Genomic DNA, 25,420 nt, shown 5'->3' with positions numbered 1-25,420 from the left:
TTTATTTCTCCCTTCTCTCCCTCAATCCCTCCTCCAACCTTTTAGAAAGGTTTGCTTCGTAACTTGCTGTTCTCCGTACTGCTTTCCTTCCTTTTTTTTTTTTTTCTTTCCTCCGCTCCTCTTCTTGCAGGATCTGAACACACTTTTGCTCCTCCCCTCTCCTGCTCAGGGTCTGACCTCAGCAACTTTTCTCCTCATGTGCTTCTAAACCAAAGTGAGTCTGGCTTTTCGAACACGATCCCTGCAAAAGATGCATCTTTTTTCCTCCCCCCTCCTCTGTGTTTTCACTGTCAGTGTTTGTTCTCTGGGTACATTTCAGTGATGGCGTCTTATGCAAATGTGCAAAAGTCTTGAGCCAACCCTCGTCTCTTTACGTGCTGCTTCTCATATGGTCATAAATGGACCTGAGGAGAATCTATTTTGGGTTTTCTAAAGGACTTTGAGGTTTTTCTTAAGGATTAATTGGGGATTTCCCCTGGTAAAGTTGTATTAAAATCCTGAATACATTTTTATTGCAGTAGTGTAATCTCACCCGGGGAAATTTAGAAGAAATATTGTGTTTTATTTAAGTACATTAAGTCAGTGGGAAATCCCCTTTGAAAATCACTGGTAGCATAATTTGTACATCACAACTCAATGTGACAAAAAATGACGTCTTGTTGACGTCCTTAGCAACCATTAGACACTATCTAGTGTACATGTGAGGAAAATAACTTCCCTGTACAACCATCACAAACATAAATAGGAAGGATATTCTAAACATGGCTGGAACTTTAACAAATCTGTGCTTTCTTGTCTAAAAGTTATAAAATAATACTCTGTGCTTCCTGATGGGTCAAAACGTGCGATACTATCAACAGCACGAGAACCAATTATCTAATTATTTCATTAGGAATATTAATTTCCTACAGAAGTGCACGTGAATGAAAGGCTGTGATTTAAAAATGAAATCTCAGATTTTTTTGTTCATATCAAATCCGATTTCAGATTTGACTCTATTTTTGTCCCATCCCCTTCTTCTTTTTTTCCAAAAAATAAATGATGAATGTCAGAAAATATTTTTGAAAAACTGCTTTTTATTTCAGCCATCTTGTCTGTGAGTTGACCCGAATTTAAAGTCCAAATGAATTCTGAATTCTCAAAGAAGATGGCGGCCTTGGGCAGGCTGACATCACTCTGCACTGTAGAAACCCAAAGAGTGTATTGGTGGGGGGGGGGGAAATCCAGATTAAACAAAAATTTAATCTTTAAAATCAGAAAATGTTATTAATCGATCAAATTCATTTATCTATTTTACAAACTATTAGAAAACTGCGTCATTCAGAAACGTAAAGAATTAAAGTAACATACCAAATATCTTTGAAATACATTATTATTCCATTTATAGTTCATTAATAGCTCTGTTGGAAGGACCTTATTGTTTGCCGATGAACAGATTCCTGTGTGTCAGACTGTAGCAGCCAAACGTAAGAGAGCAAATTGGCTTTTGCTTATGAAATATTGCTTTAAGGTACAGCTTTTGTGCTGTGTTTTCTTTCACCTGTCAGTGTTCAACAGTTGACCCAACAATAAATAAAATGTGCAACTAAAATCATATGTGAATAAGTTTGTTCACTCGATAAGTCATTAAAAAACCTGCCACGCCATCTTCCCACCTACCACTTCCTGTCGTCTTCTTTGTTTTTTCCACCAGTGGTAACATCCAGTCGTTCATCGCGAAACGTGTGATGCGAAAAAAAGTGTTTATTTTGCCTGATTTTGTTATTTTTGTCAATTTGATGCAGCTTTAAAAAAAAAACCCCACCTAATTCTAGCGCAATACCTTTTTATCAACACTTTTGAAACTGGCGTCTTTCTATTAAGCAAATTTATTTTCACAATTCCAATTTGTGCAATAATATAGTCAATGGAAATGCAGCTAGTGACTCCTAGAAAACCTGTAAATTGGCTTTAAACCACTCAAAGAGCACATTGGATGAGTGTTCATTCAAGACTTTTACTTACAGTACTGTGTGTGTTATCTTTGGTGCTCATCTCTGTCATATCAGACGTGTTCGCTCGGGGCTCGTTGCCTCCCATTGTCACATTTTTAGAAAGTGTTCTCCCAGCGTCACATCTCCTCACGCTGCGCTCTCTGTGCCTTTGTGCGTTTCCTCTCTTCCTCTTTGTGCCTCTTCATGTGGCGTAAAGAGGACGATGGGTTTGTAGCCAAGCTGCCCGCCTTTGAGAAGCGGTGTGAAGCGCCAGCAGGTACGGATGAAGTTCTCGTTGGAGGACGGTCTTTTTTTGTGCGTGTGTGTTTACCTGAAAGGAACTAACACCAATCTGCCTTTCAAAGGGAAATTAACCGGCAGCTAAAAATATACGTCGCTTTGCAGTAGTTGCAGCTGCGTCTTGGCAGCTCTCTTTATCTAACACCTATAATATAATATGGTTTTTACATTGTTAAAACGGTTTATTCTATTAATTTAAAAATTTTTTTTTGCATTTTGGTGTGCAGTGATTATGCCGAATGTCTTGAGTTAATCAAAAACAGCTTTTTTTTTTACAATATCTACGTCAGTTCCTTTAATAACACTACTTATTTGTACGAGCACGGATGATCTGACGTAAAAGTGCCTCAAACCTCGCAGCCGAGGCAGCAGACTCATAACCGTGAGCCTCTCTCTCTCTCTCTTTCTTTTCTCAGGGACGTCTCGCGGTCCGAGTCCTGTGACCCTGGCATCCCAAGATGCCTTGCCCATCGCCGTGGCCTTCACGGAAACAGTTAATGCTTACTTCAAAGGAGCTGATCCTGCCAAGTGAGTCTCACATGACGCTCAAAAAGGCTTGCAGAGCTGACCTGCGCATGTGCATGTTGCTGTTTGCACGAGCTTTACAGTCCATAGTTCGTACAACGCACTTTCTTTGTCCCTGTCTGCACACCTCCGTTGTCTCTCCCCCTCCCTGTGCACGTATGGAAGGCTTTGCACGAGTCTGACACCATTCTTTCAGGATGGATAACCTACATGAGGCAGATTATAGTCTGGGACTGAGCAAACATACCGTCTTTTATTGGTTAACTACTGCTAAATTGCTGCTGTGCAGAAGGCTTCTTTTTCCAGGGATTAGCAAATGGAACATTTCATAAGCAATGCAGCAAAGACACGCCGCAAGGTTGAGAGACCGCCGCGGCCCACTAGCACCACAGACACACACACTGATGGCAGACTGGGTTTACAGTACACCACCGAAGCGTGCAGATGTGCAGAATATTACGCACCGACTAAATGAACCGCACGTTTTAAGTTAGAGCAAGAAACAAAACTTGCGGTTGCGTCAGAGGATTACTTGACTAAAAGTTTCATAATAAAACCGAATAAGTACAGGACATTTGATAAGTACTTCTTATTGTTTTTTGAGTGGAACTTACATAAAGGGAATGACTTTATTTAGTGAATTAGGAATAACTGGTTAGATTCTGATGAAGAATCAGTCAGCACCAGTGTTGTTGTCTCTTTACATGTTCAGATGGACAATGTTTTGACTTGTTTGAAAACAAACACACACACACAAACACACACACATATATATCTGTTAATTCCCATTTATATACAACTCTGGAAAAAATGGTGACACTTTATTCGAAGGGGTGTGCATAAAACTGACATGGGACCGTCATAAGCATAACATAACATTCATGAACATGAAGGAGTCTTTATGAATGTTTACAACGGTTGCCATGCAGTGTCATTTGGTAAATAATGAGACTTTTAATGCAAAGTTGCAATAAAAGTTGCATTAAAAGTCGATTAAAAGTGTCGACTTTGCATTAAAAGTGTCACTATTAATCGAATAACACTTCATGAAAACAGTCATAGACAATCATAAAGACTCCTTCATGTTCATGACGGATGTTATGTCATGTTTATGACAGCATCATATCAGTCTTATGCACATCTCTTCAATTACAGTTTTAACAGAAAAAGACTGAGCCCCATTGAAAACCTGGTATTTCCACAAAATATTTCTTGAGTTAAAACATGAGTATTTTTATTTCTACATGAACATGAACTTGTTTCTTTTGCATTATTTGAGGTCTGAAAGCGCTGCATCTTTTTTGCTATTTTGACAATTTCTCATTTTCTGCAAATAAATACAAAAGGTTTGCTTGGAATTTCAGAGACATGTTGTCAGTAGTTCATAAAATAAAATAACAGTGTTCATTTTACTCAAACATGTACTTATAAAAAGTAAAATCAGAGAAACTGATCACTTTAAGTGGTCTCTTGATTTTCAAATCACATATCATCTAAATACACAGTCCAATCACAGTCTAAATTCAGTTCAAACCAGAGGTGCACCGGCAGATCTCTGACCATCAACAGAAAATAACCAGATCACATGAGACCCGTTGTACTTGTCACCGTCGTGGTTTGGCTCTCTGCCACGTCAGGAAGCTGTGAAAGTATAAAACCGGTGGCTGTGCTCGGCAGGTGCATCGTGAAGATCACCGGCGACATGACGCTGTCGTTCCCCATGGGCATCATCAAGGTGTTCACCACCAACCCCTCCCCGGCCGTCCTCACCTTCAAGCTGAAAAACACCAGCAGGCTGGAGCAGATCCTGCCAAACCAGCAGATCCTATACAGGTGAGGCCGCTTTTCTTTTCTTTTCTTTTTTTTTAAAGCTCTTCGGCACAAACCGGCTAGGATACAAGAACCCGAGCAAGCTGGTCAACTAGCTCACACAAACTGCAGTCGCCGGCCAAGCGAAAGACGGATCTGGGCTCGGCCGTACGAGCGCGCCTCCAGAAAACACACTGCGCACCAGTGAGAGGAAATTCAATTAGTAATCCGACATGAAACTATCATTAAGCTGTCAGGGAAATATTTTCCAGCCGTTTTTCACGACCAGGTTCTCAGCTGTCCATGTCTCTTCTGAAAGACGCCCAAAACAGCGAGGAAGCACTTCATAAAGCGGCTACGTCATTCAGCGCTTAATTCATTAAACGTGTTGAGGTATGTCTCACCTCATTAGTTGTAGGGAGATGTAATTCGGTATATTTTGCTTCCCATGTAAAAACAGAAAAAAAGTTTTGTTAACATTTGTTTTAGATTGCGTCTTCTTCTCTCTCTCTTTTTGTCATTTTCCTCCCTCCTCTCTCTGCTTCCTCCCAGTTATCTCAGAACCACACGGCTGGACTAATTGAATCAACTGGAATTCGTGATTTAGTAGCCGGTTGAATTTAACAGGGCCATATTTTCCGAGCTGTTGGAGCTTTACACACAAAGCCAAGGCGAGCGACGCATAATTGAGCCTCTGATTATTCCCCGTCTGTGTCTCCCTTCTTTCTGTTTGCCTTTCATCCAGTGATCCTTCCCAAAGCGACTCCAACTCCAAGAACTTCTGGTTCAACATGCAAGCCCTGACGTCCTACCTCAGAAAAGCCTCCGAGCAGAATCCGTCGGCCTCCTACTACAACGTGGAGATCTTAAAATACCAGGTCAGTCAGCCACAATCGCCCCGAGGGCTTAATCCAGACAAAAAGACTTTGTTTTAAAAAAAAAAACGCCTTGGTGAAGTTTTGTTTTTGTAATCTCTGAATCTGAGGGCGGAGTCAGAGGCAAAATCAAATTTGAGCATTAGGCTAGTGAAGTTCAAATGGCATTTTTAAAGATGAGGAACGGTGCTTGTTCTTTGTGTTGACATCTTTCACTAAATGTCACCACAGGCCCTGCAAAGACCAAAGTAACTCCTGACAATATCCGACTGGAGCGTCGTCACATTTTCACTAAATGAAAATACGGCGACTGAACACTGGAAAAATGATCCAGTGTATTATGTTGTTTTTAGCCGGTCCATTTGGGTCCTCGGTTCCATTAGGGTTGCCATGTTTTGCCGGTTCAAGTTTGATTTCACCACAGCTGGGCAGAGTACCCCAAAAAACTGTGCTCAGCTTGAGTAGCACTACCTCCACATATTTATGCTCAAGTAAAAGTTAAAAAAAAAGTCAAACAAAAACTAAAGAGTAAAAAAGTGTTTGGTAAAAAGGCTACTCACTTACCGATCAAAATAGAAATCATAAATTTCTTTTAAAGTTATATCATCAGTCGGACCAAAATAGAAAGTTACGTGGAAATTTTGATATCTTAAAGAGCAAAATGAAAATAATTCATAAAATAACAACAAAATCACGGAGAATAAACATTTTTCCAAATCAATTTCTTTCAAGATGAAACTGCTGGTTTGTCTGTGTGTGTGCGTGTGTGTGTGTGCGTGTGTGTGTGTGTGGGGGTGTGTGTGTGTGTGTGTGCTGTCTGGTGTGAAACAATGTTCACCTTTTATGTTATTTTCTTTTTGGAAAAAGCACTTTTAGCTCATCTTAGTAAGAACAACGTATTATCCCACCGGTCACAATTGTGACCGATCATAAAACACACCTTTTCATATATTTTTCCACAATTTTTAAAATTATTTCCCCTTGATTAGTTCATTAGAGCTATCAATGACATCTGATTTTAATATTTTCATGTCTGGGAAAGATTTGGGTTTAAATGGGTTAACTTTCGTAACGAAATGTATTTCTAAAACCTAAATTTCCTGGAGAAAGAAAATCTGCAAATTAAAAAAAAACTATAACGATATAAAGATGGGATGAATTCTGTTTCTCCAATCACCTCTCATGTGTAAAAGCTGCAACCTTGGACTAGACGGGATTTTAATATATTGGAGTTCTTCGCCTACTTTCACTGGTCTGTCATTAAAAAGCTCTTAAGCGTTTGAACTGAGGGTGGAATTCAACTGCCACCCTCCAGAAAAGGGAAATGAAAATACCCCTCCAGGTACCAGATGCCCTCGCATACCTAAGAAAATGCCATTTTCAGAAAACCTTACAAGGTCAAACAGTCAGACATTATGTAGTAACATTATAAAACTGTAGACATTTGTAGTAATGCATTTAATTTCAGCGTGCCACACCTTGATTATCAGCGACTCCCATCACGGCTCTTTCTGGAGGCACCCCTGCTCGTATCATCACTACATTTTTCAGTACGAGTGAATATTGTTTCGACATTAAAAAGCTAAATTTCCATTTCACCACTGATGTAAATAAATCCAGTCAGGGTGAACCGATAAACTGGCAAACTAGCAGGCTGCTTCCGTCTTACTGACAGTCCACAATCACTGAGGTGTTTGATTGACCAAAAGGCCCGTGCAAAAGGCTGCACACTAAGGCATCGTTAAGCCATTTTGGTGCTATTAGTAAGCAATGTCTCCAAAATGACAATATTATTGTTTATCGCAATTATTTCAGGGACCTTTAATCCCTAAGCAAAATTAGTTATTGCGACAGGCCCACTTCTAACCCTCGACCTCTTCTAACCACGCCCTCCTCGTCTCTCTGACTGCTGAGACTCGAAGGTTAGAGGTTTGACACCCATTGGCTGTGTTCAGGTGCTGTCCGACGGGATCCATTCGACTCCTCTGAACCTGGCCGTGTACTGGAAGTGTACACCGAGCACAACAGACCTGCGGCTGGACTACCGCTACAACCCGGAGTCCATGGACTCGCCCGGACCGCTCACCAACGTACAAGTCCTGGTTCCCGTCGACGGGGGTGTCACCAACATGCAGTCTCTACCCAACTCCGTATGGTGAGGAAAGGCGAACGGTGTGCCACCAGGAGCCCAGCGTGGCCCACTTAAAAAAAAACAACATTTATTTTTCTTTTGAAAACCTCAGTTGTTATTTTTTTTGTCTCTTTTAGGAATTCAGAGCAGAGCAAGTGTCTTTGGAAGCTGAGCGACATCTCGGAAAAGACTGAAAATGAAGGTGATGAGGGATTCGTTGGTTTTCTCTTTGATGTTCACCACTGATGTAAATAAATCCAGTCAGGGTGAACCGATAAATTGGCAACCGTATTGGTTTTTGACCTCAGGCGCCGGCTCTCTGCGGGCCAAGTTTGAGCTCTCGAATGGCCCGTCGAACCCGTCCACTTTGGCGGTCCAGTTCATGAACGAGGGCAGCACCCTGTCAGGAGTCGACATGGACCTGCAGGGGACTGGATACAGACTTTCGCTCAACAAGAAGAGATTTGCCACGGGTACGTCGAACGGCACTTTTTGAAAAATTCACACTCCATTGCCTTTTGTGTCTCCTATTGGGATTTTACATAACACACCGACACAAATAACCGTAAAAGTCTGAACGGGGAGGAAAAGGATACACGGCTAACGACTGACGGGCGTTTGTTTTCAATCGTTTTTACTCTGACGCCCCAAAATAAAAGTCAGAGCAATTAGCTTGAGAAGTCACCACAGCGTCAATGGTTTCAAAACACCAAACCAATCTAAACGTTAAAGACAACACAAAGAAACACAAAATGCTCTTTTTAAAACAAAGTCGTTTGTTATCGAGGGAGGAGAAAGTGTTTGACGTAAAAGTAACACCGCAACAAAAGAAACGCATTTTGTGTTCAGTTGTGATGTCTTTGATTAATATTGAAATGTATATTCTGAAACTTTGAAGCACGACAAACATGAAAAAAGAACAAGAACCAGGGAGATGGCAGGTACGCTCTGCGTAGGTCCGACACACAAATCCCCAGCAAACGGCATCAAAGGCTGTCGGTGTGAATTCTTGTCACGCCTCTACGCGTGGCTGCCACCTTTCATATTTAACTTCTCCACATGTTTAAGTGCATCTCTTGTGTCTTCAGGTCGCTACATGGCAGACCTCTGAGGTGACCCCGGCGCCGTCTCATCTCCGATCAAAAGAAAAATCGAAGCGTCCCGATTCGCCGGAGCACTTATGCCCACGGTTTCGCGCAGGAAGCCAGAATCTCACTACAGTAAAACAGCACTGAGTAAAGAACACTGTTTAAAGAGAAAACTAAAAGAAAAAAATGAAACTCAGATGAGCTTTCAGGAAAATGTGTAAATATGAAGTCTAATAATGCTTTCCGATCAATTATGTACAGAGACAGTTTATTGATTCGCCATAAATTTATATTGTAATTGAAATTTAGAGAAAAAAAAGGAAAAAAAAAAACATGCACTAACAACTTTTCCAGGAGCTATTTTCCCTCTTGTACTCGTTTCTAAGAGCCTAAGGAGTATGGAATCTTTTTCTTTCTTTTTTTGCGTGCTGATGAGTTGAAAAGCTCTCACCGAACTGTAAATAATAACTCCCAAAATCGGCTCTCCTTTTTAAACGTGTGCAATGAAGCAATGAAGGTCGATTCTGTCTCCAGTAGGACTCTCACACTTGTGGCACAAACTTGGATCTTAAATTGTTCTTGTGCTCTCAGAAAATGCAAAAAAAAAATAATAAAAATAAAAAATCCAACCTCAGTGCCTGATCTTGTACTGTGGAACAGAAGTTAAATAACAAAGAGAAAACTGCCTCCATGCATTTCCAGATCTCCCTGGGTTTGTCATTTGTAAAACAGATCCTGTTGACGTTTTTTGATGAACCTTAAGTGCTGACGTTTTCTAAAACGGGAGTCTCCAAATCATCTGTGAAACACTGTGGCGAATGTTGGAGACTTAAAAACAAAAATCGAGGGACGTTGAACCAAATTTAACTTTGCCGCCTTGAAAAAAAAAAAAGTGCCTAAATCGGGTTTTTATTGGTTTTTAGTTTTCTTTTTCTACTTGTTTTGTATTCCGCAGCACAGTTAATGAGAAAAGCACCGACAATGTGCCCGGTGTGGTATTTACTCCTTTATTTGGATACTGAAGGGAAAATGTCGCCTCGTTTTAGTCTCGACTGTCTTCCGGAAATATGTGTCTTCTTCGCCTTCTTTGGTTGAAAACAAAACGTTCATTTGGTTCGTTCTTTATCGAGTACGTGTTGTCGGGTTTTTAGCTAGTAGCATCACCACCGGGCTAAAAAAATACCGCGGCTTATCTAGCGTTGTCGACGCTGTGACGCCATGCTGCCATTAAACCTGCGATGGACTGAAAGTCTGTGAGCAGAAAAAAATTTTAAAAAGTCGCCACGTTTTAAATCTTGGTGCTTTAGTACAACCTTTTTCTAACAAATGGTTCCCGCTTCAAAGTTCTTTTTTTACTTCCTGGTGGAGAATTTTTAACTCCTAACTTTTTGGCTGAGGTCATCCGTGTGGTCGTCCTCAGATTTGGTAGTGATTCAAAGCGAGTTCGCTTTACGCTGTAGCTATTTCACATCTCCGACATGAGGAATAATCACAAGCTCTCTTGGACTTTATACCGAAAACCGTTGCGGTCCTCAGCGATGTTTATCAATGACTTATCGGCATATCGACGATAAATCCACCAGGCGTCTCTGTTTTAAAGCTGTAGCGCACCGTTGTCAGATTTGAGTCGTGTTTTTAGCAAGTTTGTAAACTGAAGCGTTCACCATTAAACTAAAGTGCTGACACTAATCTAAATGTGCATTCGCATTTTGTTGGTACAATGTCACTTTTTTGCCACAATTTACAAAAAATAAAAAATAAATAAAAAATCCTAACGAAATCGACTTAAGGCATTCAACTTGTTTGTTTAAATAGTATTTTTTTTTTTTTCGCTCCACCCTGAGCAAGGCAAACACTTTTAATTAATGAGCCCAGCCATTCTGAAACTGTATTGAAGAATAAGCAAGCTGGTTCTTGCTGTGGCCACAAAACTATAATGCATTTTACAGAGGTCATCTTCCAGGCCCCGCCCCCTTTCCTTCTTATTGTTTTGTATCAAAGAGCAACGTCGTGTCAGTGATTGTCACGTTTTTATCAATATCTCTGCCATTTCTGTCTGTTTTATGATTTCTAATTGTACCTGTATTAAATGTGTAATATATGAATATATACAAATATATGAAAATGATGACTTTAAACGTGACCAAGTGTGATTTATTTTTTTCCTTTATTGCTGTTGCATACAAAAAAATAAGGTGTAGAAAAATCCAGATTTTAATTTGGGTACAGTTGGAAAGAAAATGATGTTGGAAAATTATTGTTTAAAATAACAAAATTGTAGGTTCCTAGTTGGTCCAGACCAGAGGTCGCGCTAGACTTTTTTGTTCTCCGTCATCTTGACCGACATTTTAAAAAAATTGTAATGTACTATTTTTACCCTTCAAATTATAACCATATTAACATTTTATGCGGTTTAGTTAATATTCACCTAGTTGAATCCAGAACCCATCACACATAATGCAGATAAATGCACCTACATTGTTCTCCATAGGGCAACCATGTTTCCTTTAAGGGTGAAAAGTCAGAAAGGCACCGATCTGAATCTATTCAGCGCTCCATCATTGGCCCCCCGGAAACTGCAGCTAAAACACTCGAGATTTGACTCCGTTCCAACCTGCAAAGTTGAAACACTGGAAAGCTACAAAAAGACAAAAACCATCAAATCTTCTGTCACTTTTTTTTTTCAGAACCGGAATCCACGTCCAGTTCTGAGTCTTGGCCGCTGTATACGTTGCGGACGGATGGAGCGTGAAAGCAAAGCTCTTAAAGGCAAAGCTACACATGTGTTGCGGACGTTGTGTTTGGCCTGAAAGAGCCCCGCGCAGTGCTTCGCTTACAGGGAGATGTGTTCACGACTGTGCGCGCACACTCAGCGCTGTATCAACACCTTGTGCGTATTTACGCGCCCTGTCGTCTCCTTGCGTCCTGCCTGACGGAGGACTTCCTCTCCGCTGTTTGAGATCCAGCCTCTGAGCTGTCGTTCCTCGGCCACATGTGCGAGCCATCGGTGCCGACTCTCTGCTTCTTCCCCCCCCCCTGTCGGAGATGTGAGAGATCTTGAGGTCCCCGAGTTGCAGCGATAAACTCTGAAACACCGAAGTGAGACGTGCGAGCAGAGATCACCTCCCAGAAAGGGAGGCTATAGGTCATTTTGATCGTCCGTGTAGGGCTGACAACAAGTAACTAAAAATACAAACTTTTTTTTAAGCAAATGTCTTAAGTAATTTAGATGAAGGAATGTTTTACTTTCTGAATAAAGCTGAGGCAAGTTGGCTTTGGTTAGCCTGGTTTGTTTACTTGCGCTGCCAAAAAACGCAATACTGCAATGTTGACTTAATGAAAAGCGCTGGCAGAATTAAAAATGACTTTTCTGTCGCGACCATTATTTGGACTCGTAATGGTTAAATTAGTTCCACTTTCCATGTGTGTGTGTGTGACAAAACCTTTCAACAGTTTAAGTGTGGAAATGCACACAAACAGCGTCCGGTTTCTGAAAAGATTTGACCAAAGTAACTTTGGAACAAAGTAACTCGGCTGTGGCGGAATTAAAATAAGTCGATTACGTGCGACTTCATTTGTAAGTGTGTGGAGTTAGTTTGGGCGTTTCGGCTCATATGAAGGCATGTAACAAAACAGAGAAGAATAAAATATACTTCTGCTGCCTATAAAAGAACAGAAAACAACAGTTTATCTTAGACTATTTTGATTGGCGGAGCATTCACAAGTTTTCATCACGTTTTCCTGCTTCATTTTAAGCATAATTTTAAATTGTCGAATACAAACAGTGTGTATGTTTGGCTACTGTTCTCATTATTATTATTATTATTATTACTATTACCTGCAGTATTTACTCAATTATAGCTGAAAATGTATTTTCTCTGACATGTCTGAAACAAATAAACCGAAACCAGTGTGACTGGAGCAGGGCCCAGATTCCCACAGGAAAACTCCATCCCACAGTCAACATGACCGAATACCACAATAGTTACGTTTTTTTTACTGCTTCCACTGCTCATGTTGTCTGAGCAGACTCGGACGAGATACTAACCCTTGTGTGAAAGTAGCACCACAGTGTATTTCAGCTGCAGGCAGCATTTGCACCTGAGATTAGAAGTGTGTGCTGAGATTAATTAATGCTCTATTTATCGAGCAAACATATTTTTGGGTTGTGGAAAAACGAGCTAACCAGAAATCTCATTGCAGTAAAAATCTGTTTTATTCTGTATCTGTTATTTGTTGCTGTCGCATTAGCGCACTACGTTGGTGTATAAGAAAACCATATCATTGTGTTAAGTTTAGAATCGTCGTCATCTATGAAAGCAGAGGAAAGAACGCGTCTGTGAATCCTTGATTGAATTATTCACCTTTTTAGGGTTTTTACAAATGGACTGCATGCTCCTAAAGCCAAGTGTGTATAATCTGTAACCAGTGACCAGTGACAGATTATACAGACTTGGCTTTACACTTGGTTACAGGGTTTTTCTTGTAGCATTACTGACGCCGGGACCACTTTTTTCAGTAACGAGTAATCTAACGTGTTGCTATTTCATATCCAGTAGTCAGACTACAGTTACTTATCGAAATCACTTTGCGTTACTGTGCGTTACCATTTTCTTTTTGTAATTTAGTTTTATTTCCTCCATGTGTCTTATCGAGTGATCGTCGTTTCTATGCGACAGTATCAGCAGCGACAGAAACATAAACAATGGAGGGAAGAGGAAGATGCGCATTTTGTTGGTAGAAAAACAGGGACGGCTTTGAGTTTCGCTCGCCAAGTCCGATTATTATAAGCAACTTTGGGCTTGTTTCTTTTTTTTTTCTTCCAAAGTCGCTTGCAGATTTAATGAGTCGCGGGTTGCGCTGTTTGGGCTTGGAAATAAGCAGACATAAACCCAGGATTTGTCTTTCATCCAGTTAGTTTTAGCCAGGCTCTCCCTGTTCATCACTTCCCCGATGATCCGTCCCGCTGCGTCTTTGTTAATGTCAAGTTAATATATTTGTTGTTAATTACGTCGAGCTTCGCGTTGCGCTCCAGAAAACTGCAAACATCGAGACTAATCAATCAAAAATCACATTTTATTTGTGTAGCCCATTTCAGCAGCAAGGCATTTCAAAGTGCTTTACATCATATCAAACACAGAAACACAAAGCAACAAAGAATCAACAATCAAAACACGACATTAAGTCAGGTTCCATCAATAAATTTGTAATTGATTACGTTTCAAATACAATCCTAAACAGGTGGTTTTAGTCGAGTTTGCATCCATAGAAGGTTTACCTGTTAAACTCCTACTGTGTTATATGGAACAAAATACCTGTTGCTATTTTTATTCCCACTCGCAATCACACAGTTTAAAACGATGCAGACAGCATTTTAATGGGCTTCTGGCACAAGGCTCCAAACACCTTTCACGGAATTTCGCTCTGAGACTCCGCCGTCCCTCACGGATTTTTGTGCAATTCTATGGTACCTATTAGTATCTAGAATTTACAGGGTTTGTGTTACGCACAGTGACCCTCAGTCACTCGCCGTTTTTCTTCCTGCACCAGGCTCCATACACCTCTTTCACGGGATTTCGCTCTGGGACTCCGTCGTCCGACTAATATGAACAGCGCAATAAACGTGAAAGCAGCCACGAGCGAACGTGTCCATAAAGTTGTGCAACTAAACGTCGTCGTAATTATTAATAAGATAAGTGTCACAAATCTGCGCAGCCATCTGAGTTATGGAGACGCGCTGTGACAGCAAACACAGGGCCGTAACGCAGAACCTGGACTCTGGGGCAGGGAGGAGTGGGGGGTCTAAAATTCTATTTATAGTTTTCCAGACAATAGAAACACACAAAAACACGCACAAATTACTAAAGTTTTTTTTTTTTTGTATTGTTGTAACCATTAAACAATCTCCCATATAGTTCAACCTTATAAGTGGAGACACATTGTTGATGTTACTATTATAAAATAACTTGCAATTAAGTTTTGGCGAAGATCAATGTAATTTTCACAGCGTTGTTGTTAGCAGCTGCTGAAAGTAACTAAAAAAGTTACTTTTAATGTAACTCAGTTACTTTCCAATTGAAGTAGTCAGTAATCTAACTAAGTTACTTTTTCAAGGAGTATTCAGTAATCCGATTAAAGTGACTTTTTCAAAGTAACTATGCCATCACTGTCTGTGACATAGTCGGCCATTATCGACCATCGCACACCGGCTGGTTACGTGTGTCATGACCGCACTGAATCTGTCGATTCACTGTGCCTTAACGTTAACGTACCTTTTAACCGCAGCTCCGCAAAAGGTGCTGCACCGAACTGTTTCCGTTGACGTGGTAAATGGCATTTTCACGGTTGATTGAGCAGTCCGTCTGGTGTTGATGGAGAGGCCAGGCCTTAGAATCGGCCCCCGTGAAATGGTCTGAGCAGAGAGAACGAAGGCATTTGGTCTTTGTTGTTCACCACACAGTTGTGTTTGTTCAAAGGCCCACTGGAGCCGTAGAACTGAGTTATTCTCCCATCCAGAGAGCAAGACCGACATCAGTAACATTTACGGACAATTTGAAAGCGATGAGTCCATTTGATCTTCCTCCTCACCACGAGGAAAACCATCTGAACAAATAAGCAATAGAGTAAGTTTATTGCGTTAATATGGATTCCTATCCTGCTCATTCCAGAACCCAGAGGACCTCTTTAAAATAACTCAAACCCTGAACTTGTCAAACTTTCGTCCAAGGAAGTCTTTCACATTTTTCCACCCAGCAAGCAGATTTGTTTCAACTGTTACCCTAAATTATGAACGTCTTTTTTTTTTTTTTTCCTATGTGGCCGACATTAGCAGAGCATTTGCTTTACTGCTAATCAAGCAGATTGTTTTCTTGTAATTCCTGGACCTAAACATCTAACAAGAGATTCATGAAAGCTAATATAAAGAAATGACCTTTTTATAGAAGGTCTTGACACTGAACAGACTTCGTATGTTTTAATAGATGGCAAAATTCAAGCAGACATTTCCAATCCCGTCCTGGTCGCAGGTAAATCTTTAAAGTAATAAACGTACATTAAAATCACTCATCTAGTGTGATGGATTTCAGCTGTAAAGCCACAACTTGTGGTAAAACCTAACAATATTTGGATCTACGCCCCACGCAATTTATTCCCACACCAGTTCTTCTCGAGAGAGGACATTTTTTCAATCACTGAGGTCTGCCTTCGCTTCGGATGAAGTCATTTTTTTATTTAAAAAGGGGAAAAAAAGGATTTTCCATCATAACACAACTTGAATTTTAAATTAAGCTTACACAAGCACACATGCAAAGATTTCCTGGATGTCTGGAGCTGGACGTAATTAGATCAAGCTTCACAAATAGCTGATTTCAAAATGAGCAACCCCTTCTGTCTGTTTGCAACAGTGAGCCGCTGAGTCATGTGAAACCATAACCCCAAGGTCAGACGAAGATAATGAGCTCGCCTAATTGCTTCGCTGCTCTCTGGCAGCAGCAAGCAGAAACTGTTACACTACTGGTTCTACTGTAAGGGGATTTTTGTTTTTCATTGTTGAAAAGACTCACTTGCGGAAGAATTTAAACCAATAAAAACGCCAGCAGCCTGTACTCCAGTGGCAGCCCTGGATTGTACTGGACCCTTCCGTGCCATGTTCACAGAGGCACGTCACAGGCTATTTGTCATCATTTGTGTGTGTGTGTGTGTGTGTGTGTGTGTGTGTGTGTGTGTGTGTGTGTGTGTGTGTGTGTGTGTGTGTGTGTGTTTGGGAGAGGGCGATGACTGAGAAACGATCATATTTTAATTCCTGTGGTGGACCTTTGGAGCTGTTAACATACCAACGGAATCTGCCGTTCCGAAAATGTCTGAGCGATGTTGATGGAGACGCAAACAAATGTCTAGCTGTGGTAACCGACTACACATACATGTGTGGAGCCTGTGAAAACTACTTTAATCGCTGTTTTCTTCCTCTGGATGGGAGTCGAAAGCCAAAGCGTTCCTCGTTGTTTACTTTCTCACCTTGTTTGGTTGTGGGTAAAAAAAAGAAATACTCAACTCAAATTGTTAAAGGAGCAAATCCAACTTGTCTTCCCACCATTTCTTTACCCAAAACAAAGGGCTAAATCAGTTGAGGTGCTTCAAAGGGATAAATGGATGCTGGGCCATTTCTATAGGATTTGTGAATTTCCATCTTTAACAAACTCGCCTAAACCAATAACCTTATTAACACCTAAAGACAAAACCTGGATTTCGGTCAGTGAAGAACTGCAGTCATCTCTCTGCCTTTACTCCTCTGAATCGCCAACCGTGGGACTACCAGGCACTTATTGGCTGAAGATTGAATTTGGGGCGGTGCAGTTATGATAAACTATCCGAGAAACCAAATGGCTCATGGGTTTAAGGTAAAAGCAAAGATTTCACATCATTTCTTGTCTTTAAGGGGCAGAGTTAGAAAGGCCCTTTGGAAAGAATGCAGCGAAGAGCTCAGCCACCGATCATTTTAGCCTTCAGGATGTGATGTACTGACACTAACTAATACACAAGGCCCTGTGTTACCCTCTGAGTCCTACTTCACACCTCCACCAAGGTCGTTCTGTAATCTGAGCCACCTTGGTGCAAGCTTACATGTACCTAGGACAAGATTTGAGACTTATGATCGGCCAAACTGCATCTTAGATGCCGCTCGTCTGATTGTCTACTGGAAAAAAAAGATTTTTGAAAGATTAAAATCTTTTTTGATGGACATGAATCAAATAAAGGATTCATTACCAGACTTCTGCAGGTCTGAAGTGTGTGCTAGAGCATGAATGTATCTAGAAGATGCAGGATTGTAACTCTCAAGGACTGGACTAGGCCATCCTGTTTTAGGTAAACTGTCCAAATAGACTTGTGGAAAGTAACAATATCTGCTAAATAATTTGAGACAATTGGGGGTTTGAATGAAGTGAAGGTTCTCCAACATTTTGTGCCTTGCTATCTCTCCAATATCATCAGCGTTTTGCAACACGTGTTGCAAAATTACCAAATACCATAGATGTGTACAGTATAGATAAACTCTGTTCTCAAAGGTTCATTGTCAAGGTACCAAGCAGATACGTTTTCAAGGGAGGATTGCAGGCCTGAAGCTTAACAAACCTTGAGCTCAAGGGATCAGTGGACCCAGGAGTGAGTCAACAGGAGACAAGCACACACAGAACCTTCCGTCCTTCCTTCCTTCCAGAAAGGAAATGTTCTCTCCATAAATATTTGGAGTTTGCTAATTGAAAGAATCTGCACAGCTGCAATTCCAGGAGGTTTCTTTAAACACAGCTCTCATATGGGCCCTTTGTGCCTGTCCCCTTGTTCATTAGCATCGAGTGAAATGAGCTGGGGCTTTGGTAAACAGTGGGACGCACACAGGTTAGATTTGATCGCTCTCTGGTATTGTGTGCACGATAATCAGTTGTTTCCCCCCCCTGAAGACCCCTTTTGTTTTGCTTTGCCATAAGCATTATCCTTGCTCCTTGATTAGCGGGGGTTGCTACATGCAACATCATGAGGACGTGCTTTCATGTAGGTCTTTGAACAACATGTCTGCATGTCACTGTTTGCATTTGGAATTAGAATTCAATGAGCATATGTGAATATTTTTTGATTTTTTTTTACCACACTGTGCAAACACATGTCAGACTGTTTGCAGACGGTTCTGCTGCCCCTCACGCTGAGCAGCCAAAGACCACGACTGCGGAGTCAGAATAAACAAGGGCATATGTATGTAGAGCACATAAAAGCCGGGTAAACTAACAGAAAGTATACTTTCCCTGAGCTAAAGTCATCAAAATGACTTCTTGTTTTTCAAGTGCAGGAAGCTTGCTCATATATATATATATATATATATATATATATATATATATATATATATATATATAACAGTTGTCATGAAACAGCGTGAGCTTTTCCCCTCCTGCAGGTCGCGGTGAAAAAAAACAAAACATCCAACCTCAGCAGACATCTTGGATGGAGTCCAGCAGCTCTTCCACTGGGACGTGTAGCTGTTGGATGTAGATCACTTGCCTTCGAACTGCAAGTGTGAGGGGTGCGTAAGCCCTTTTGCTTAACATGCAAGACTGATTTCTGGACCGTCAGAGTGTGATCTGTTGCCAGTAGCACCACAGCAAAAAGAAAAAAAAAAAGTCCAGATAAAAGCAGATGTGCTTTTTATCTGGACACCGGTTCTGGCATCTGGAATGTTTCTGCAGTTCCCTAGTTTTTCTCGATTTCAGCTGTTCTCTTGCTGCTAAATTCCTCTGCAGCTACACTAATCTCTAGAGGGCAAATGTATTAGCTTCTAACATTCGAGATCAAAAAATGAAAAAAATAAAAACAAGCACTACTTCCATGAACTTGCTCATTTCGACAGTTTCAGCAATAACTAAAAACCTGAAAACAACTGAAACAGTGACAGAGAGTAAGTCCATTTGGTGTCAGCGTTAATGCATGCAGTTTAATCCTCCACACATTGTCCGATAGGAAGGACTGGCTCTTATTCAGTCACGTTGTCCACATTTGTGCAAACTCTATTTTCATTTAACCAGCAATATGTAATGGAAAGTTAATTTATAACTTGTCGTCTTGACTGGAAATCCGGAGTTACTCGGTGTTCATTCATTTCACTTTGCCAGTCTCTGTGGAAGACAGTGTTCCTGATGTGAAGCTAGATTAGCTGAGACACCAAGGAGGACTCTTGAGATTCCTCTAAAACTAAAATGTTGGGACAGAGGCATGTGGAAACCAGCAATCCAGTTTCACGTCCACATCTATCAGATGGTTTGATGGACCGTGAGAAAACCGGAGCTGCCCTGTTGCTGTCCGGAGTCTTTCTGGCGATGGTGGGTGTTACCTTTATGGCCATGGGCTGGCATCACTACCAAGCCCTTCTCAGCTTCCAGGGGACCCAACTTCTGGGCCCCTTCCTGATCTCAGTCGGAGGTACCTTCATGCTCACCAGCGTCTGCAGGTTTAATTCGGTGTCCTGTTGGCCTCGCAGGCGACAGGAGGAAGAGGTATATGTTGTTCCTGTGCGGGAACAAAACTCAAGAGGTCACCCGGTTGTGGTTCAGTCCATAAATCAGCCGGTGATGTTACAGGGCACCGTAACAAGGCTGTGTATCCCACCTGCTTATGACTTCGTGACCCAGGAAGCACAACCACAAGACGGTCCTCGGCCCGGAAGCTCTGTGAGTGGCGGCAACGCAGACCTTCTGCCTTCGTACGAATCTCTGTACCACTCGGACAACGCAACGTTTGCGGCAGAAGACCGTGCACCGCACAGCGCAGAGGCAGGTCACAGAAGCAGGTAACTGATCAACTTTATTTAAACCCCAAGTTTGCATCCAGTACCTTGCACAGGCGTCCATAACCCTTGACCTTTTTCTACATTTTGTGATAAAAATGACAGATTATTTGATTTGTATTTTATGTGTTGGCTGACAGAAGGAAGTCTATGATTGCAAAGTAGAAATGAAGCGTTAAGTCTTGTTTGTGAACATATCATACCAGACAAATATGAAATATGTGGTATGTTTTTGTATTCCCCCCCTCACTGAATCGATCATTCATTCACTCCGGTTAAGAGCTGCGAGGCTTTTGGGGTATATTTCTATCAACTTTGTTCTGCTGGAGGGTGAACAGAGGCGTCACATTCATTTTTCATTCTGGGCCATTTCAATATCACAAATGTCTACGAAGTGGCAGGACGTATTAATAAAACTACCCATTAAAAATCTGTTAAGGTATTAATGCAACAGTTCTCTCTGCATTTGATGAGTACTTCTTGGACTTAAATAATACACAACATCTTTTCACGTTGATGGAATTTGACAGTGTACATAAAAAAAACCCTGATTTGATTGAAAAGATAATGTTTAAGTACATAACTTTAATCTTAAAAGTCCTGTTTTCTACAGGAGCTTATTTCTTTTTCATGTTTTACTCCCTCTTATTTTATGTTTCCTCTATTTCTTTGGTAGAACTGTGGAGCACTCTGGTCAGCTGGGTTATGCAAGTATTTGTGACAGTAATACACATCCTCAAATTCAATTCAGTAATTGAAAAAAAAAAATACTTTATTGATCCCAAAGGGAAATTAAATGAATTAATTAAATCCGACATACATGTCTGTCCCTGATTGAAACAAAAGCAAAAAGCCTCCCCAACTGCATCGTCTTTCATCTCTCCAACAAAAGCCATCATGCCACTTTTTCACTTTACTGTTTAAGAAAATAATTGAATCCTATCTAATATTTTCCTTCCACTTTGGAATCGCATGCAACTTTTGTTTTTTTTTTTTACATAAAACCCTGATGAAGTACACTGCAATTTGCGGTTTTAACATGAAAACATGTATACTTTTGCGAGGCACTTAGCGAACGCGACAGGCTTAATGAATGGAAGAATGGGAGAAACCCAATAAGCATACAAGCTCTTTAAGTGGGCATGCTGGTAAATCGCAAATTGTTTAATTCACTTCCAGTTCAGTTTTGCGCTTGGCCCTGTGGTTTGGGGCTCCTCAACAAAACGCATGGCGACATTTTTGACTAACGTTGCACACATAGTGTAAGTTTTGCTTTTCCTTGTTGTTGCTCGGCAGCTGAAACCTGGTCGCCGTTCTAAAAAGGTAGCAAAAAATAAGCCGATATTTCCCACAGCCGCTCCTTAAAATAAAACTTTGCGTCGCTGCAATACGTCTTGACAATCGGACCCGAAATGGCAGAGATTTATCAATCAATCAATCAATCATCAATCAATCACTTTATTTTGGTAAATTGTCCACATTAAACACAGGAAACAACAAAAGAAAAAAAAAAAACAACAATAAACAAACCCACAGTTTACCAAAAAAGAAATAGGCCGAAGCAAAGCTTATTGTTGCCCACCCACAACACATGTATAAATCTACATAACAGCGTAAGATTTTATCATTTTACATTTTAAAGCTCTTTTAAAGTTTCACCAAGAAAGGACATAACTTAAAATCATCTTTCAATTCATTCCACACTTTCACGCCAATAACTGAAACACATCGAGACTTTATCTGGCTTTTCTCTCTTGCACATTCAAGTATAAACAAACCTCGCAAATTATATTTATTCTCTCTTATCTTAAATAATTGCTGAATACCAGAAGAAAGACTTTTATTCAATGCTTTATACATTATTTCCAGTATTTTTATCCAAACAATATCTTTACATTTTAATATATTACTTTGAATAAAGAGTTTATCATGGTATCCCACCTTATTAATAAGCCTTATAGCTTTTTTTTTTTTTTGCAACTTAACTAATATATCAGTGGTTGTTTTTACTTGCATTTCCCCAGATTTTTGAGCAATAAGACAAATAAGGCATAACCAAAGAGGAATATATAATATGCAAGCCTTTAACATTTATGAAATCTTTTATTTTAAACAATATTCCAATCGTTTTTGCAACTTTATTTCTAATATATTCTAAGTGAGGCTTCCAACTAAGTTTATTATCTTTAATAATCCCTAAAGATTTTGTCTCATAAACTCTTTCGATTTCAACTGCATTTATGCATAACTTTACATTATTATAGATTCGATTACCAGAGAATAGCATGACTTTAGTTTTTCCTTCATTGAACGACAACTTATTGTAATCAAACAGTGTTTTCAACTCAGCTAACTCTTTTTCTACTGTTTTTTATTATTTCATCCGTATTTTTTCCAGAAAAAAAGAAATTTGTATCGTCAGCAAACATTATGAACTTTAAAATACTGGACACTGCAAAAATATCATTTAAATAAAGTATAAATAATTTAGGTCCTAGGACTGAGCCTTGAGGAAGACCACATTTTACTATGTCTGTTTGTGACTTTGTGTTGTTAATTTGTACATATTGTAATCTATTACTCAAGTAACTCTTTAACCACTGATATGTAACCCCCCGGAGGCCATACAGTTCACATTTACCTAATAGTCGTTCATGGTCAATAGTGTCAAATGCCTTGCATAGGTCAATAAACACGCCTACGGTATTAAGCTTCTGGTCAACTCCTGCAGCAATGAGCTCCACAAACTCCATCACAGCTAAAGTTGTGGAGCAGTTGTTCCTGCTGCTCGTTCAGTATATTATTTTTTATTAAGAAAGGAGTCCAGCCTATTTATGAATAATTGTTCCAACATTTTTAAAGAAATTATGGTAGCAATGATATCGGCCTGTAATTTGTTCATATTCGCTTGCCTCCACTTTTATGCACTGGAAAAACCTTTGCCATCTTCATTTTGTCAGGAAAGGCTCCGGTTAAGAATGATCTGTTACAAATACAGGTGAGACGTTTAATAATAATATAAATTACCTCTTTCCTTCACAGCCATATCAATATCATTACAGTCTTTGGATTTCTTATTTTTTCATTTTTTAACTACGTCTATTACCTCACTTTCACTCACTACTCCCAGGAACATTGTATTAATATTATTAAATTTATAATTATGTTTTCCATCTCTACCCTTTGGCAATTTGTTTACTAAATTAGGACAGATATTAACAAAGTACTTATTACAGACTTCAACAATGTCCTCTTTTTTCCCACTATAGTGTGGTTGTGTTTAATACTTATTGGGAAATCTCTAATTAGTTTTAATAATACTATTAATTATATTCCAAAATCATTGCAGTATTTTTGCAGCAACCTATCATAATAATCCTGCTTTTGCTGGGAAAGCAAAAGCAGGATTATTATGATAATTATTTTTAAGTATTTTATATTTGTCTTCTTTTTCCTGAGTTGGGCACTTAATGAAACCCTTATATTTTTTTATTATTAGTTTTTCTTTGTACATGCCTTCACCAAACTCTCTGTCATCCAGGGAGTGAGTGTATTTTTGGATGTTTGTTTATATTCTTTAAGGGGACAATAATGATTGTAAATTCTCACAAATATTTCCCAAAACTTATTATATGACTCATTAGCATCATCAACATAAACATTTTGCCAAATACAGTTGAACAATTCCACTTTCATTTCTTCCACAGCTGCAGGTGATTTTACTCTAACTAAACTAATCATTTGCTTTGTCATATTTAAGTGAAACTGATCACTAACATCCAACGTAGTGAACGCTGGCGAATGATCAGTTATATCAGGGACCAACAATCCACTTTTTGTTTGCACATTGAACTTATTTATAAAAATGTCATCAATCAGCGACGCACTATCGTTAGTTATTCTTGTAGGTTTTAGGATTAACGGATGGAAGCCTAAACCAAACATTGTATTTAGAAACTCTGTCGTTTTAGTTCAACAAATCAGTGTTAAAATCTCCACAAATAAAAGCAAACTTTTCATTGTGCCCTTCACACGTCTCTAATATTTTCTTGCTAAACTCCTCTGTGGATGAGCCAGGAGTCCGATAAACACAACTAATTAACATTTGCCCATGCAGGTCCATCACCCTCAATTTTGACAGATAAACGTTCCGTCAAGTTATCAGCCGAAAATGTCATCTCAGCAATAACCGTACATCTCAATCCAGACCTTACAAACAGTGCAACATCACCTCCCCTTTTGTTCAACCTATCCTGACTAAGCATTTGATATCCATCCAGCAGATTGTTTCCCTCAGTCATCCAGGTTTCTGAGATTGCTACCGCACGAAATTTCTCATCAAATTTTTCAGGGTGGCTTTTTGTCTGAGAAAAGTTGCTATACATTCTCCTACTATCAAAATGAATTATTGAAAAGCCCCCACATTAATACTGTGTTCAGAATAATAGTCACAATGCTGTTTAATATTATAGCTGAAATTGGTCTCTGGGTCTATATCAGTTTGTATATCATAAAATTGGAAGACTGGGAGACATTTCTTCAAATAATCAGTCTTCCAAGAACACAAGATTATATCACGGCCATTTTGTTCTGCGTGCATGTGTTGGCAAAAAAAAAAAAAAAAAAAGCCACCAGCTTTTGAAACGAATTAAACGGTTTTTATTTTTCCCACCTGTTCCCTTCCGCACAGTCCGAGGCTCGGTTTTTCTTTCGCTAATTGCAGGGCCGTCCATTTAAAATTCAATCAAACAGTCTGCAGAGAGACTTCTCGCCATGAACACAAAGCTGCATTCCTGGTTTTCACTTCCTTTTATTGCTTTTAGACAATTGCTCCCAGCAGGTCTCCGGGCGAGCACGTCTCTTTAACACAAGCAGACAGCGGGGAATAATACAGTCAACCTGGGACGACTATAAACTGCAGCTCCCATCACACTGAACATGCCAGCTCAGCCTCTGGTCCCCTCCTGCCCACCCCCAGCTCCTGACCTGCGATTTACTGCGTTTCCAGGAGTTAATGCCAAATCGTCGAGGGAGAAATCGCTCCACCTCTGTGTTTTTCTTTGAAAGGGCAGCAGGGGTTTAAGCATAACCAATTGAGCCTGTAAACATTTGGATGTTTGCCAGTTTTTCTCCCCCCTCAACTTCTAGCTTGTCTGACATTTGCGTTTCTTTCTCTCTCTCTTTTTTTTTAGAGCACCGAAGACGGAAAGCGAAAGAGGACGCCTTGAACGGGACGGGTCCACCTGTTCTAAACAACCACCTGCGTACGAAGACGTTCGCCCTTCACCTCCCAAACACGATTCGGCTTAAATGTCGGAGCATCCGGTGGGCGACGTCAAAGCTTACGCTGACGACGTTGTTCCTTTTTCTTCTGGCAGGCTAAAAAAAAAAAG

At 40.1% G+C, this 25,420-nt stretch overlaps 2 protein-coding genes across 12 annotated transcripts in view; both read left to right on the top strand.

The window, feature by feature from the left end:
* fcho2 (FCH domain only 2) overlaps window positions 1-10,839 on the top strand; it is a 59,062-nt gene extending 48,223 nt beyond the window's left edge. For 5 of the 11 annotated variants that reach the window (XM_023338617.1, XM_023338608.1, XM_023338615.1 and 2 more), the window contains 9 exons: window positions 131-214; window positions 2,191-2,250; window positions 2,690-2,801; window positions 4,476-4,631; window positions 5,353-5,485; window positions 7,438-7,637; window positions 7,751-7,815; window positions 7,922-8,086; window positions 8,702-10,839. In XM_023338617.1, the coding sequence (XP_023194385.1) occupies window positions 131-214; window positions 2,191-2,250; window positions 2,690-2,801; window positions 4,476-4,631; window positions 5,353-5,485; window positions 7,438-7,637; window positions 7,751-7,815; window positions 7,922-8,086; window positions 8,702-8,724 (998 nt within the window). In that variant the 3' untranslated portion in view covers window positions 8,725-10,839. The remainder of the gene's footprint in view (window positions 1-130; window positions 215-2,190; window positions 2,251-2,689; window positions 2,802-4,475; window positions 4,632-5,352; window positions 5,486-7,437; window positions 7,638-7,750; window positions 7,816-7,921; window positions 8,087-8,701) is intronic. The other 6 variants (XM_023338616.1, XM_023338611.1, XM_023338609.1 and 3 more) reach the window with 5 other exon arrangements.
* An 8,526-nt stretch (window positions 10,840-19,365) lies between these two features.
* tmem174 (transmembrane protein 174) overlaps window positions 19,366-25,420 on the top strand; it is a 6,124-nt gene continuing 69 nt past the window's right edge. The window contains exons 1-2 of the mRNA XM_005808614.2: window positions 19,366-20,030; window positions 25,220-25,420. The exon at window positions 25,220-25,420 is cut by the window's right edge and continues 69 nt beyond it. Coding sequence (XP_005808671.1) covers window positions 19,441-20,030; window positions 25,220-25,337 — 708 coding nt within the window. The 5' untranslated portion in view covers window positions 19,366-19,440 and the 3' untranslated portion in view covers window positions 25,338-25,420. The remainder of the gene's footprint in view (window positions 20,031-25,219) is intronic.

The sequence above is a fragment of the Xiphophorus maculatus genome, chromosome 8, assembly GCF_002775205.1.
Source record: "Xiphophorus maculatus strain JP 163 A chromosome 8, X_maculatus-5.0-male, whole genome shotgun sequence".
NCBI lineage: Eukaryota > Metazoa > Chordata > Actinopteri > Cyprinodontiformes > Poeciliidae > Xiphophorus > Xiphophorus maculatus.
The sequence above is the reverse complement of the archived record's forward strand: the minus strand, read 5'-3'. Positions and strand labels throughout refer to the sequence as shown.